Source organism: Carassius carassius, chromosome 38, assembly GCF_963082965.1.
Source record: "Carassius carassius chromosome 38, fCarCar2.1, whole genome shotgun sequence".
Classification (NCBI taxonomy): domain Eukaryota; kingdom Metazoa; phylum Chordata; class Actinopteri; order Cypriniformes; family Cyprinidae; genus Carassius; species Carassius carassius.
The window spans coordinates 17292198-17308027 of record NC_081792.1 but is presented as its reverse complement, the minus strand read 5'-3'; the positions used below and the strand labels follow the sequence as shown (position 1 = coordinate 17308027).

The window sequence follows — 15830 nt, the reverse complement described above, 5'->3', positions numbered from 1 at the left end:
AATACCCCATAAAAAGTAAGCAAATCCTTTAATTAAAGAGTTAAGGATGTTGAAAATAAACCTGGCACCATTTTAGTGACATCTGTGCTTTACATGAAGAAAGGAAGGAATGAATGGAAAAGCTGATGATTATCTCAGCCTTTTGGTTCTGAGAGGAACCCCACAGGGCCGAAAATGGTGAAAAACGTGACGAACTGAGTTTCCTCTTCATAATCTTTGTCATTCTTTTTCATAAGCTCAACAGTGTCTAGTTCAATATTTCACCCAAAAATTACAGTTCTGTCATTATGTACTCATCCTTGTGTCAATTCCAAACCTGTTTGACTATCTTCTGAGGAACATTTTTGGGTGAACTTTTCCTTTATGAACTGGACACTCATTTGCATTTTACAAGAGCAAGAAAAAGCTTTGAGACCCACATTTATGTTTGCCAAATTCCTCCTGTAAGTGTTTCCTATTAATGAGGACATTGCAAAGAGCTTATTAAATTTATTATGCCCAACCATCATGGAGGCTGACACTCTGATGAAAGCCAGTGTAAATGGAGGGAAATGGAGCCCATTAACTGTCTCTCTCTGCCACAGACAGCGAGTGATGGCTTGGTATCATTTCTCCAGTCTTGGCAGTGTGTTTGATTGCAATCACAAGAATGGCGTCACTCTGTGTCATTCTTCTCAAAGGAGCAGAAGTTTGGAATGAGATCCTCCCTTCAATCCCATTCCCAAATTTAGCATCTGCTGAATACTAAGTATCAAGCTTGTTCCGTTGCCTCTCTGCCTGTACAAACACATTGAGCTAAAAGGTTCTGCATGTCTGACTGTGAGTATAAAGCATTTGTGTAAATGATTTTGGGCCTGTAGCAGTTTTTTAGTCGGATGTGTTGTGAATAAGTGTGTGCTGTTGAGGCTGATAGTCCTCAGGTCAGGTTTTTTTTTCTCTTTCAGCCCGGTTCTTGTCTGTAATAGGTTTCTTTTCAAATCTGCCTTTACGAGCATGACCTCCTGAAAGGATCCTTAAAAAAAAAAAACCCACAAAAAAAATCAGCTTGACTCATGCTGAATTTTTTTTTTTAAATAGGCTCATTTTCAAACTCACCTAGAGTTAAACAGTTGAGTTTTACCATTTTCGAGTCCATTCAGCCGATCTCTGGGTCTGGTGGTAGCACTCTTAGCTTAGCATAGATCACTGAATCTGATTAGACCGTTAGCATCTTACTTACAGCAACTCTGCTATTGCGGCAACTTCACAAATTAGCTGGGGACTATTTGAGACGTGATAAACAACTTCATTCATGGTCTAGAGCTGCTTCCAGGGCAACACACAGGCAGCCTTGTTTTGCATTTATTTTTTCTGTGTTCTTGCGCTTGAACCAGTATAATTTTATTTATTTTTTTCTGTGGCAGAAACTGACATCCATATATTTCTCTGCAAAGTCCATTTCATTACATTTAAACTACATACCGTATTTTCTGGACTATAAGTCGCACTTTTTTCATAGTTTGGCTGGTCCTGCGACTTATAGTCAGGTGCGACTTATTTATCAAAATTAATTTGACCTGAACCAAGAGAAAACATTACTGTCTACAGCCACGTGAGGGCGCTCTATGCTGCTCAGTGCTCTTGTAGCCTACCACTGAAAACATAGAGCACCCTTTTGCGGCTGTAGACGGTAATGTTTTCTCTTGGTTCTTGGTTCTAAATAAATGCGACTTATAGTCCAGTGCCACTTATACATGTTTTTTTCCTCATTATGACGTATTTTTGGACTGATGCGACTTAAACTCAGGTGCGACTTATAGTCCGAAAAATACGGTACATCACTGGGCATGATGCATTTACTCTGTCTAACCTACAATTTTATGCACATTTAACCATTTTCTTATTGTACAGGTGATGAAGACCTATCACATGTACAACATGGACAGCATCAACGCCGAAAGCAAGCTGAAAGAGGCAGAAAAGCAGGAGGAGAAACAGATGAGCCGCAGCATCCGACACGAGGACAGGCAGACCCCTCGCTCGCCCGACTCCCTGACAAACATCAAGATAGAGGAGAAACACGTACGCCGCAGCTCTGTCAAGAAGATCGAGAAAATGAAGGAGAAGGTGAGCAGCGAGGTCACAGGGGATCAAATGTGAAGGGAAGAGTTAATGCAAGGAGAAATTCGAGTTTTTGTTCAACAGTTTAAACGGAGAATGTGGAGAAAGGTGAATGTGGGCAGAAGAATGAACAGATGGAGGGAGATTTCAGGGAAATGGGAAAGGTGATAGAGTGGGAGTTGACGGACAAAGGCTGAAAGAGGGAGAGCATAGGGAGCAATGAGCTGGTGAGAGATACAAGAGAATGCTGTCCATGCCAGATGGTTTTGAGGGTCCTAAACCTGATCCTGAACAGCTTTAATGACCTGTTGACAGTGGTTTAATCAGTTTATAACATGTGTCAGATGCTTAATCTATGCCTAAATAATACTGTGCTTATCAGCGCTCTGAAATACTTGATTCTGATTGGCCGATCACTGCATGCTGCAACAGTCAAATAAAATGAAAATAAAATAAAACGGGTGCTAGCAATTCTGCTTTCATATTTATTAAATAAAATAAAAATATAAGATAAGATAAAATAAAATAGCTAACTACCTATGGTCTTTTCATGTCCAAAATATAAATAAATAAAAATAAAATAGGTGACCAACAGTGGACTTTTTATAATAATAATAATAATTAAAAAAATAAAAAAAACTTAAGAAAATAAAATGGGCACAGTGGTCTTTTCATTACCTTTTACAAATTTATTTTGTAAGTAGGAATATAACATACAGCATAATGTATAATCAGCCGGTCATTATCACAAAATAAACAGTTTAGGGTAAAATAAGGCCGGAACTTAGACTCTCATATTTCCGAGATTCCAGGCTGCAAAATTCCATAAATTTCCAATTCAATTTGGTAAACCTTAGCACTAAACGGCAGTTTAATTCATCAAATGAATGGCTCCCCTGTGACTGTATACACTGTGTTGTAGAATGTCATTGGATGATGTAATAAGATGACCGGGTCAGGGGTCAGGCATTAGCATGTCTGGGCCAGATATTGTTGTCAATCCATGCCTTTGTTCTTCTGGAGTCCCCTGGTTACCATCTCTGTCCAGTACCACCAGTTTACGGAATGATTGATGGGATCATCGCTGGGTTGTTCCAGGGCCACCTCTGTTTCTACAAGACCAACAGCAACTCCTCTATGTGCGTCCCACTAGAGAGAGAGCCTGTGGTCACCCCAGCAGCATTTACAGATGGAAATGTAGAGCAGTTTGTGGTGGCAGCCTTTTCAGGGAGGGCTAGTAGAAGCTAAACAAGGTGCATCATCCATCATGAGCTCATGTTTAATGTTAGCTTTTAAAGGTTTTGTTCACTCAAACATGGGTGGTCTGTTATTATTTACCTACCCTCATGCTGTTCCAAACTGTTTATGTTTTTATTTTTATGCAAAAAATATTAAAATATAACTTTCCCCCATACTTCTATGACATGTTTGACTTATGGTTTTTGGTTGCAAGACTGTAGAAAACACTGACGTCTAAAGTTATTGACACCCAACTTTAACCATATTTCAGAGATTTTGGTCCTTATTCTGCTTCTCATCCATTGTCTCATTCTCCTGGTTTTAATCTTTTTATTCTCAGCGGCAAGCAAAATACACTGAGAACAAGCTGAAAGCCATCAAGGCCAGGAATGAGTATCTTCTGGCTCTGGAGGCCACCAACAGCTGTGTCTTCAAATACTACATCCATGATCTTTCTGACCTCATAGATGTAAGTCACATTTATCTCATTCAAGTGTATTGTCAGAAACAAATGCTTAAAAAAAAGAGAAAGAAAAAAAAAAAGAAGTATTCCTTCTTAAATCTCTTGGTATGTGTTATAATGCAGTTAAACTCAACTTGTTTGAACCAGTGTTATTTTAGTATTTATGTAATATTCAAGTTTTATTCATATTTTAAATAAGTTTTTATCAGTTAGCTAATTTTAAATGCATTTGTAATTTTGATAGCTTTACAAATGTGTGCATTTTAGTATTTTTAGTTCTTAGTATCTTTTTTATTCAATATTTATATTTTATTTAATTTCAACTTGAATTCAGTTACTTCAGTTACCGATTCATAATAATTTTATTTGAAGTTTTAATTTAAAAATGGTAGTTTTGGTTGAACAACACTGGTTTGAACTAGTATGTTCTAAGGGTTTGTAAAACTTACAAGTGCCAGGTTTTGGTGTCTCAGTTCTAAATCAATACCTTACGAAGTAAAGAAGCTCAGGGCAGCTGATGAAATGAAACTAGGGCTGTCAGTGCATAAATATTTAATGATTAATCTTAACATTTTGAGTTTTTTTTTTTTTTAACAGTTCTCACAAAACTGTTCTGTTTCTCAAACTGCTTCATTATTTAAATTAATTCAAAAAAGTTTTTTGAGCTGTCATATGATGATTTTCTCATTCATTTTTACATAGAAATATAATGAACATTATAAATAACAACCCAATTAAACATGAATGTGGTAAAAGCATCAAGAATTTCGTACCCCGGTACTTTCTTTATTTCAAGTATACTGTGCAGACCTAAAAGAGCATTTAAGTGTAATGCCCTAAATATGTACAGTGTCCCATAAAGCAGTAATACCCTCTGACAGTATGCTGCTTCATCAGACTACTTTATTCAAGTGTGACCCTGAAGGTAGATCTGTATCAGCCCCCTGTGTGAGCTCTGCAAGAGAGCCTACTTGTTTCATCAAATCTCCTAACAACGCGGAACTGTGAATGATGGATTTAGTCTGAACAGTCTTCATTTAAAGCAATAAGAGCGTGGAAGTGAAGTTGTAACCTTGTGCAGGTTAATAACCAAAAATGGGTTCTGGTGTTTTAGTATTAATAAAAATACACTCGTATGTACTTTTAAGTTCATTTAAATGAAAGTCTCTTCCAATTGCATAAATGTTGCATTTTACTCTAGATTTTACTGCCTCAAAATTTCCATTCACAGCTCAAAATACCAACCAAATAGCTTTTTCCCCCATCTCTCAGTGCTGTGACCTGGGCTACCATGCCAGCCTGAACCGTGCACTGCGTACCTACCTCTCGGCCGAGTTTAACCTGGAGACTTCCAAGCACTGTGGTCTGGAGACCATTGAGAACGCTGCTGAGAACCTAGAGGCCAACGCAGACAAACAAAGGCTCATGGAGACCTACAACAACGTCTTCTGCCCTCCGATGCGATTCGATTTCCAGTCTCACATGGGTGATATGGTCAGTCGGTGTGATTATTATTGCTTATGACATGACTCTGGTGAAATGAAGGAATGGAATATGCAATGATGGTAATTATTTTCCTGCCCCAAGCAATATACCAACAACAGAGACACAATGTGGGTAAACAATGGCACACAGAGATTCTTTGGCAACTGAGTGTGGCTTTACTGATGCCAAGTGCTTTTGCACCAATATATCAAACATCTTGATGATATCGGCTAAATACCAGTCAGTACTGTTACACAACGATCAGCACTGTCTCTGCTGTTACACATGACTCTTGCAAGACTGTCTCATTGCATGTCCAAACAAACCCAGAAGCCTCAAGAGGAATGAAGCATTTCTCAATTAGATTGTTGCACAGTGACAGGCATGCCTGCTGAGAGACTCTGTTGCTTCAGCCCTGTATTATTATATGTTGTCAGTAGACTGTCTAGTTATTATGTTATATTTTATTCATTATTAATATGGCAAGTCGACTGCTAATCTTATAGGTACTGTAATTTATATATTGACTCGCACACAGAAAAAATTTGCCTTTTTTTTTTTTTTTCATTTAATTGTATTTTTTTAGTTATTTTTATTATTATTAAAGGTAAGATGTTGTGTGTTTTTATTTGTTTAATTAGTTTATTCTTAATTATTTTTATTTACCTATTAGTATTAGTAAAATTATTAGTAATAGTAGTAGTAGTAGTTAGATAATAGTAATAGTAGTAGTAGTAGTTTTTTGTTTTTGTTTTTGGAAACAATGTCATTGTCAAATTTATAGTCCCGCCTCAACCTCACGCCATTGGCTGAGCTGATGTTGCTGTGTTGGATTCTCAGACAAAGCAATGTTTTTATAGCATCACAGAGACACTATGACAGGAGAAAGTATTTTTTAATTGAAAAAACTTTACGTTTTTAATTTAATTGCATTTGGAATTGTATTTTTCTGTGAAATCAATTAATGGAGTTTACTGCTTTGCTGAACTTTATGCTGCTGTTTTTGTCATAAGCCAACCTTGCATCAGGGGTCCCGGATGTTTGTATGTGTGTGATGAACAGAGCAGCTGGTTTTCCCCTGTGCACATGTGCCCTGTCGTGTGTTCAGCCCTCAGGGAGAGGATGGACCACAGTGAGCCAGATGTTCCCCAGCTGTTATGGGCAAAAAAAGAGAGAGCAAGCAAGAGAGGCAGATTGGGTCACTCTGTTTTTCAGAGCATATGGGGATGTCAGCTTTGTTGTCACTGCTGGAGATGGTCTTGCTTTAGTCCTTCATTCTGTTGTTGAAGTTCTTAACTCTTTCTTTTGTTTTTCTCTCTCAGGTGAGCCATATGTGTGCTCAGCTGCCCGTGCAGGGAGAGCTGATCCAGAGATGCCAGCAGCTACAGTCTCGCCTGTCCACACTGAAAATAGAGAATGAAGAGGTGATGTACACATGGTCCAACAAATACAATGTGCACAACAAATCTATTACAACTCATCTGTTTCTTATAAAAAGCATTGGCTTGAATCAAAGCATTTTTGATCTTTAAATGTCATCCTAAACCGAACCCATGACCTTGGCGCTACAAGAGTGTTTGCCCCTTAAGTGCTTCTTTATAAAGTATTCTGGCTAATTTGATCAAATGTTAAGCTACCAATCAGAGTGTAGCTCTGTTTAACATTAAAATTAAACATGATTACAGCAGGAGGAGAACTTGCTCAATTTCACTCAAGTACTCAAGTTATAGTACTCAAGAACTATAATGGACATGCTCTTTCACCAGGTGAAGAAGACGATGGAGGCCACTCTGCAGACCATCCAGGACATGGTGACCATTGAGGACTTTGATGTGACTGACTGCTTCCACCACAGTAACTCAATGGAGTCGGTCAAGTCCACTGTGTCTGAATCTTTCATGAGCAAACCCAGCCTGGCCAAGAGACGAGCCAACCAGCAGGAGACAGAACAGTTCTACTTCACGGTAAATGAGATGGAGAGAGAGAGAAGTCAGTTTAATACAGGGTCACAGGATTGAAGAAAGGGTGTGGAGGATTGGACGGTGGGAAATCTGTAGCTAGGGGCATGGAAGGACATGAAGAGAAATGGGAAAGGAAGGGTGATGAAGGGAGAGATGAGAGATGGAGTGTATGAGATACAGTTAAATGTCCTTCCTTCTCTATCAGTCTTTTTAGAAGCCTTTGATTGAAAAGATGGCAATTAGAGGAGACTGCTGCAGTTGACTGCTGTTCATTGATCTGTGCTTGTTTGTAGACAATTTAAACTGTTACGTAGTAATTCAACAAATAATATTACAGAGGAATTAGTTATTCGGATAGATTTGACAAAATACCCAGAAAACAGTAGCAGCAGTTGAGCAATGCCCAGGGAGCCACTAACAGCACTTTGTGGCAACTTCATATGAGAAACTGGGGTCACATGTGTGTTCCTGTCAACTCGGTAGCTTAGATTAGATTTAAAATAAAAATATAAAAACAGTAAAAAATAAATTCTCTCTAAGTATAGTTTTTGTATGACTGATTCAAATATCTAGTTCAAAACCCCCAAAATAATATTTAATATTGTTTATTTGCAAAATATCTTTATTTTTAATTTTATTAGTCAATCGAATTATATATACATATATATACATATATACATATATATACATATATATATATATATATACATATATACATATATATATATATATATATATATACATACACACACACACACACACACACAGATTGTATTCAAAATGTATTAAATATATTTTTATATACTGTATATTGTTATAATTTGTAGTTAATTATAATTTCATAATCTTTTACTGCTTTGTTGTTAATTAAAAAAAAAAAAAAAATTTAATTGCATTTACTAGCCCCATATAGCGTGAAAGCTATTGTCAATGTGTGTTCAGTGAACTGTATATTTTTTCTGACCAATACTTATCAAAATGTTATTAAAAGGATATGTCTATACAGAAATTGGTTTTCTGAAATAAGCCTGCTTTAAAAAAAATAAACAAATTGAGTATAAAAGGTAAGAATAAAACAGTAAGAATATGAATTTTCATTCACTCTGGCCTAACATTACACATTTGATCAATGGAAGAACAAGATTAGCAAGCCGAGATTTTCCAGTTGATGTTGTGCAGGCTGCTTTATCACATCCTCTTCATTAGATCTTATCCTGATGTATTCCACCTCTACATCTCCCTCTCTCCTCTTTCTCTTTAACTCCCTGTGTACATTCAGCTTTTCTCTTTCTGCCAAAAGCACTAGTGCATGGCTCCATGTGTTGGCTATCCTTCCTGTGTCTGCATGACTGTAATGCTGGAATGCCTGTGATATATGATGGATGGAATTGTAAGCATCTGTCTACCCAGCTCCCTCATTCCCTCCGCAGTTCAGGTTTCTCTCCATCCATCTCCTGACTCCTCTATCTGCCTCTCCGCTGTCAGGTTTCCATCAGGTCAGGGTTCTCGCCCCCAAAGAGCAATAACCTATTAGAGCAGATAGATCCGATGCCTCCCTGTGCTTCAGTAGATATGAAATTAATGTTTACGCCAACAAGATGTATAGGCTCAACACTACACAGCAAATTGAAAGGGGTGGATGAAGGATCCTGTGCCAGAAAGCTGAGAAAAGAAAGGAAGATTGATTATACTGCGCATTTAATAGCTATTGAAAAGAAAATTCACACTCATGTTTGTTCACAAGTGTTGAGATGGTCTTACAGTTCAAAATGTTTCAAATGTTTTATATTCTCTGTTTCAGAAACTGAAGGAATTTCTGGAGGGCAGGAACCTCATCACCAAACTACAGGCTAAACATGACTTGATCCAAAAGACTTTGGGAGAAAGTGAGTAATCGTTCTCGATTGACGTTTGCATGCGTGTTGATCAGCTTTAGTTTCTGTGGACATTTGAATTTGAAGAACTAATGTCATTAAATATTGTGGGTGTAATATAGCTTTTCTTCAGAAACACGTTAATATGGAGTAAATTAGGGTACAGAGAGGGTACTGAATTGACTGCGTGTGTGTGTGTGTGTGTGTGTGTGTGCTTGAGGATGGTACTGATGTCATCAGTCTCATAAGAGCATGAAGCTTTAACCGTGCACTGCCGCTCTGTACTGCTGTCCTCTGGACCTTAGCGTGATCTTATTCACTCACTCATAGGCAGCCCTTGATGGCGGGGGTTAAAGGTCATGTGCCACGCTACAAGACAGAGAAAATGAGTCTGTGCACGAAAGAGAAGCGCACAGCAGGGATTTCCTGGAGTGTTTTCACTCTGATGTACCTCCCACGTTGATTTCTCCAGACTGAACAGAACTGTCAGCCAGCTGGTCCGAACTGCCAGTGAACAGGAAGTGAAACTGAGAGAATCACATGATATAAAGAGATAATTATGTGTGTTGGAGAGAGCAGTGGTGTTGATTACTCTATCATTGAATAAGCATGCTAGCTGAGGCTAGTTCGGTCAGAAAGATGATCTGATAGTTTTGATTTAAAGTAATAATTGTGTAGATGTTAACTTTCTCCTCCATTACTCCAGTCTTCAGTGTCACATGATCTTTCAGAAATCATTCTAATATGCTGATCTGGTGCTCAACATTATAATGTACTACAGTATGAAAAATGATATTTAAGAGTGTTGTTAAAGTGTTGATTTAATTGAAATAAGCATAAGATAACTGCAGATGTAATCTAAATGTAAAATTTACGTACAAGTAAATATCCAATATTATTCAATACTGATATAAACGACTGCATGGACAAACACCACTCACATTTTCTTCAGAGCACCTGGATCTTTTCCCCCACTGTGACATAATGGTTTACTGGATTTGTTGATCAAATTTGAAACGCCTTAGTTATTCACAAGCTGTCTTATTAATTTTATCCAATGACAAAAACAGATTTTAACTTCAAAATGCCTCAGTAAATCCAGGGTTTGGTGTGAAATGTGCTGGGTACAGTGTGTGCTACCCCAGCTGCTGTTACTGACGAAACTGACAGAATGTTCCAGCACAGATTGAGCAAAACAAAGTGGATTGGATGATTAGCTGATTGAAGTCAGTTGCACGTTTGGCATATGCTGTGTGTGATAGGGGAAAATAGCATGTTGTGATGTTGCTGAATGTATTTGGAGGGTAACGTGTGGATGTGGGGTCACGTCCCACAGGAAGGTCTTTTGTGACAACATAGACAAGAAGTGGGACAAGTGTTTTATTCCCAAAAGGAAACCGTGTCCAGCTGTGGCTTCTTCCTCAAACATCCAGCCTCCCTCTAACCATTTCCTCTTTTTTTTTCTCCTTGTATCTCTTCATTCAGGTCAGAAGACCGACTACTGCCTTGCCAGGTGAGTGCTGTGGGACAGCCAACAAATCCAAACGAGACACAAACCATTTACGCACAAGAATTAATTTAGTACACATGTAGATGTTTGAGGGCCATTTATAGATGAATATCTCTTCTAGACATATTCATCTTTTATTCACACATCTGTTTATTTATTTATTGAGGCCAGGGGTGGGTGATTTAATCTACAGTTATAATGGAGTAAGGAAAATGGAATGGACGTTTAAACAAGAGTTCACAAAAGAAACAAAACAAGCGTTTTCACAACAACAACAACAACTGCTGTGTGTGTGTGTGTGTGTGTGTGTGTGTGTGTGTGTGTGTGTGTGTGTGTGTGTGTGTGTGTGTGTGTGTGTGTGTGTGTGTGTGTGTGTGTGTGTGTGTGTGTGTGTGTGTGTGTGTGTGTGTGTGTGTGTGTGTGTGTGTGTGTGTGTGTTTTAAGGCCAGTGTATTAAAATAGGACACTTCTCAGTAGAGTGATTTCTAATGGTCTAATGACCACAGGCTGTTAGTAAATTGAATGTGGAGGAAAATTAAAGCAGTTTGAGTGAAAATGATCTATTGTAATGACAGCTTTCTCTTGTTCTCTCCAACTTTCTCTTGATTGTGTCTATCAGCGGACGGAGGAACTCCACTGTTCAGAAACAGGTAATGATCACCACTCGCTGGTAGAATTGACTCTGAATTGATTCTGGATCAATTCACAAACAATCATAATCGTCTGTTGTTATTGAAATCAATATACAGGACAAAATATGACAATGATGTAAAGTGCTGTGAAAACAGTGCATTGGCATATATTATCAAATATAATAATAATAATAATGTAATTAAATTAAATAACTACTAAAATAATTAATCTAAAAATAAATAAATAAATAAAAGTACCTAATACCTAAAAATATAAAATAAAATCATATTACAAAATAAATTGTGTAAATGCTATTTATTCCGATAATAAATAGTATAAATGAACATGAACAATGAACAAATGGATATATGCGCACATACATAATCCAAGAATCACAGGTGAACATTCCCAAGCTTACTTGCATGTGACGTGTGATGTATATTTGTATTACTGCATGTGTACATTTTTGCTGTAAATATGTACTCGTGTTCAGTGCATGTCTCTTTAGGATAAGTAAGATAACTGTAATATAGCAGTGCCACCCTGCAATCATTGTGCACATGGCAGTAGGATAAATTTGTAAATAGGGCCAGGGAGATAAATTTAGTGTACACGTCCTACCACCTAAACACTACCGGGGTTTACCTCCCTGCAGTATGGGTGAACAAAGAAAAAGACCCACTGCATCTCCTCATCTGACCATCCCAATGTCCGTGTCGCCCTCTAGTGAAGGATAATGATATAAGAACAATAGTCTGTGGCTTAAAGACTAATGATTTGAGAAGATAAGATTTGAGAAAAATTCATGCAAAAAAATTAAAATAAAATAATAAATCCATGATGCTTTATACTGATGTAAGAGTATGTATAAGAGTTTGTGAGCATGCCTTTTGAGCAATAAAGTTCAGGCCAGAAGTGGCCCAAATTCTACTTCACTTGCTCACCCAAATAAACAAAAGGAAGCTGTGGAGAGAAGCGGTCTCCTAGCAACCGTTGCCCCATTCCCCATGGCTCAGACTGTGCTGCTGTTTAATCCCTCCCAAATTCTGTCTGATGCCTGCCTCCCTTTGCAAATATTATTATTATTTAAGCACTCTGCCGAGAAACAGAGACCCTTGTTCAGAAAGGTTTCCTGTGCTGCAAAATGTCCAGAGAAACCCCCCTGAACCATTTGAGCAGACCAGCATATTTTCTCTTTCATATTTTGTTTTCTTTCTTTTTTTTTCTTCTTTTAGGAGTCCTGCCAAATCATTCCCCTGATGGTGGAGAGTTGTATTCGCTTCATCAGTCGACACGGTGAGCTCTCTCTCGCTCTCACACAATTTCTATTTCTTGCCCAAGGCACTATTGCTGTGTTGCTCTCTAGGCTTTCCCTGATGAAATAAACAGTGTTCTGTTATGCTTCATTTATTTTTCTATCATACAGTTTATACCACTTCTATTCCTGTAGCAATTTTCAGTGTTTTTTTTGGGGGGGAGGGCATCTGAGGATTCAACTCAATTTATTCCAAACTAAGAACTAAACAAAATAATGGTTTTTATGAATTATCAGGGAATTAATTCTTTTCCAAAATTTATTGAAATTATTAAAAACATTTTTAGTGAATATAAATGTTTTTCATTGTTCTCAAACATTTTATCAGCTAGAAATTACTTTATATTTGTAATGATTTTTCCATGGTGAAGTCATGGATACACAGTGGTCAAATAGGGTAGAACTCTCTGTATTTTGTCTTATGAATTAATGAGTCGGATACTTTCATAACTGCTCTGAATGATTGAATAGTAATTAATCATGTAAACAAAAATTTAAATTTTTAAATGATTCATTGGGGGGGAAAAAAGGATTTTAAGACTCATAATAATAAAGGTTCTTTCCATGAAGAACATCCATGGAACTTGTCTTCTGTAGAACTTTAAAATGTTCTTCAAACTTAAGTTATTTTAAGAACTGTCCACTGAAAGTTTATTTTTTAAGGTATCAAAAATGGTACCGCTATGGAATCACAAAAAAAAACAAAGTTCATAAAGTTTTATATAGTTTATAAGTCAGACTACTTTTGATATGAAGTGCGTTTTGATTTTTTTTATTTACATTTATTAGTCTATGATAAAATTCACAATTCATGAATAATAATAATCATAATAATAAATAATTAAATATCCTAAGAGAAACTCAGTTAAACTAACAAGTCAACACAAATGATTTCTTTTTTCCGAAATTCCGAAAAATTCAGAAGACCCAGCCTGAGTTAAGATTATATCAGTATCTACTCTGAAGTACTGTACAAACACATCAAGTGCCAGAGTAAACCAGCACGACACTTCCTATCATGTCCGTGTCTGTACAGGTCTCCATCACGAGGGGATATTCAGGGTGTCTGGCTCCCAGGTGGAAGTCAATGATATTAAGAACGCTTTTGAAAGAGGTGAGTCTATCTGGACTGTCCTATGCTGAGCCTTCATTTATCTGTTTTGAATCAAGCTTGTATTCTAAAAGGGTTCTTACTTTCTTTTCCATCGTTGTGTCTCAGGTGAGGACCCGCTGGCTGGGGACCAGAATGATAACGATATGGACTCCATCGCTGGAGTGTTAAAGCTCTACTTCAGAGGCCTGGAGAACACCCTCTTTCCTAAGGAAGTCTTCCATGACTTAATGTCCTGTGTCTGTGAGTGTCCGCTTTGTTTCCTACACCCAGGTTACACGTGCGTTCTGCAGACCAGTCTTACCGGATAAGACAATGGAGGAGCTTTTGTCCTAAACTAACTTAATTCTTGTTTATGTTGTTTTTTTCCAGCCATGGAGAACCTCCAGGACAGAGCTGTCCACATCCGCAAAGTCCTGCTGTCTCTACCCAGCAGCACCCTGGTTATCATGAGATACCTGTTCGCTTTCCTCAACCAGTAAGTTCTGCTGATCAAAGAGTTTTCCCACCAAAGTTATTTTTTGTTCGTTCTTATGTCCAGGGAATACAAAAGTAGATGTTTTGCAGAATGTCCCAAGTGCCCTTTTCCATATGAAAGTGAATGGGGTCAATACTGTCGAGCTTCAGAAAAGACAAAAAAGGGCCCATTAATTAAATCTAGTCCATATGGCTTGTGCTCAATGTCCCACGTAATTCCATGGACTATTATGTTATTCAATAAAAATTCCTAAAGTCTGATGTCACTTGCACCTGCGTTTGGTTAAAAAATGACTTAAGATGCATTGCAAGTTTGATATCAGCGATGACAAATGCCATTGGTTGACTGTGTGCCGTGATTGACAATGCCACACAAAGTTTGATTTGTGGAATTGTAAATTAGATTAGACACGTTAAGAAAAAACATTTGAAAGCAAAGAATATGTCCACAGAATATATGTCCGTCAGCTTTTTTACCCCTGATGACTTTGTATCCCTGAGATTTTCAGTGAGTAAAGGAATAAAAACAAAGTTGGCGGTTTGGAGCAACATGAGGGTGAAAAAATGATGCCAGAATTATTTGGGTGAATGATACCTTTAAATCAGTGCCAGTTTATGGTGATGTCTTACAGCTTACCTTACCACAGCATACAAAGAGCTTATAAACAATCTAAACTTAACATTTTACATGACCTTTTGTCTACCAATTTAAATATTGTATTACCAAAAAGAGAGGATTGGCCCATATCCAACCTCAGCGGAGGGCTACAGCACTCAAGCCTCTTGGAACGTGTTACTCCGTATCTTTGCCTCTCGTACATCCACTTTTTTCCACCCTGTGGTCCTTTTGAAAGACACTCCAGACCACAACACGATCTTAGCTTTTACTCCAGCCCGCCGTTGTGCATGCAGGCATGTCTGGTTTTCCTAAAACATCTGGACCCTTTCCAGCCCTCTTATTACAGCCAGAAGGTGGAAGTGAATGTGTGTTGAAGTATGGCGTTGCCATCAAGCCACCATTAGTGTTCCTATGCTGGATTTCTGTAGCCGTCAGTGAATGGCTTCTCTGTTTGCTCCACGGCTGATAAATCTTTCTTCTGCTATAAAAGTCACTGGAGGTGCCAGAATTGGTCTCTAAAGAACTGCTGCTCTCTCTAATGTGCTATAGCCAGCGTTACAGCCAATCATGTGCGTCGTCCGTAGGAATGCATGGTATACACTCAGAAATAAACATCAAGTGAGCTCACTTTGAATGTAATAGGCGTTTGCAGTAGGGATGTGCACGGATAGTCGAACATTCGAATATTCGTTCTGCTCTAATTATTCGATAAATAAAAATGATATTCGAATTTCGCAAACAAAAAAAAAAAGTTCACAATAAAACCTAATTTGGTCACTTTCTGTGATTCTCCACGGCATATTTGAAGGTGTATGCAAGCAAAAAATAATTAATGAATGATTAAGGGGCCATTCACATATCGCGCCTAATAAGGCGTGGAAAAGGCTATGCGCTCCGCTTTCTCCTTTTTTCCAAAGCGCTCGGGCAGAAGCGCTCCTGAGGCGACGCGTTCTCTCCATGAAGACGTGGAAATTTCGGTAAAGGATAAATGGATTTGCACCACAAAAAAAATCGCTTTCAGTAGCTCTGCTACTAAATTTATT

The 15830-nt window shown here is 37.9% G+C and overlaps 1 protein-coding gene across 3 annotated transcripts in view; it reads left to right on the top strand.

The window, feature by feature from the left end:
* LOC132119448 (SLIT-ROBO Rho GTPase-activating protein 2-like) overlaps nt 1–15830 on the top strand; it is a 106765-nt gene that overhangs the window by 80890 nt on the left and 10045 nt on the right. For all 3 annotated transcript variants that reach the window (XM_059529415.1, XM_059529413.1, XM_059529414.1), the window contains 12 exons: nt 1891–2106; nt 3680–3808; nt 5075–5296; nt 6610–6711; nt 7054–7251; nt 9050–9134; nt 10608–10635; nt 11252–11282; nt 12501–12561; nt 13617–13694; nt 13800–13934; nt 14064–14169. In XM_059529415.1, coding sequence (XP_059385398.1) covers nt 1891–2106; nt 3680–3808; nt 5075–5296; nt 6610–6711; nt 7054–7251; nt 9050–9134; nt 10608–10635; nt 11252–11282; nt 12501–12561; nt 13617–13694; nt 13800–13934; nt 14064–14169 — 1391 coding nt within the window. The remainder of the gene's footprint in view (nt 1–1890; nt 2107–3679; nt 3809–5074; nt 5297–6609; nt 6712–7053; nt 7252–9049; nt 9135–10607; nt 10636–11251; nt 11283–12500; nt 12562–13616; nt 13695–13799; nt 13935–14063; nt 14170–15830) is intronic.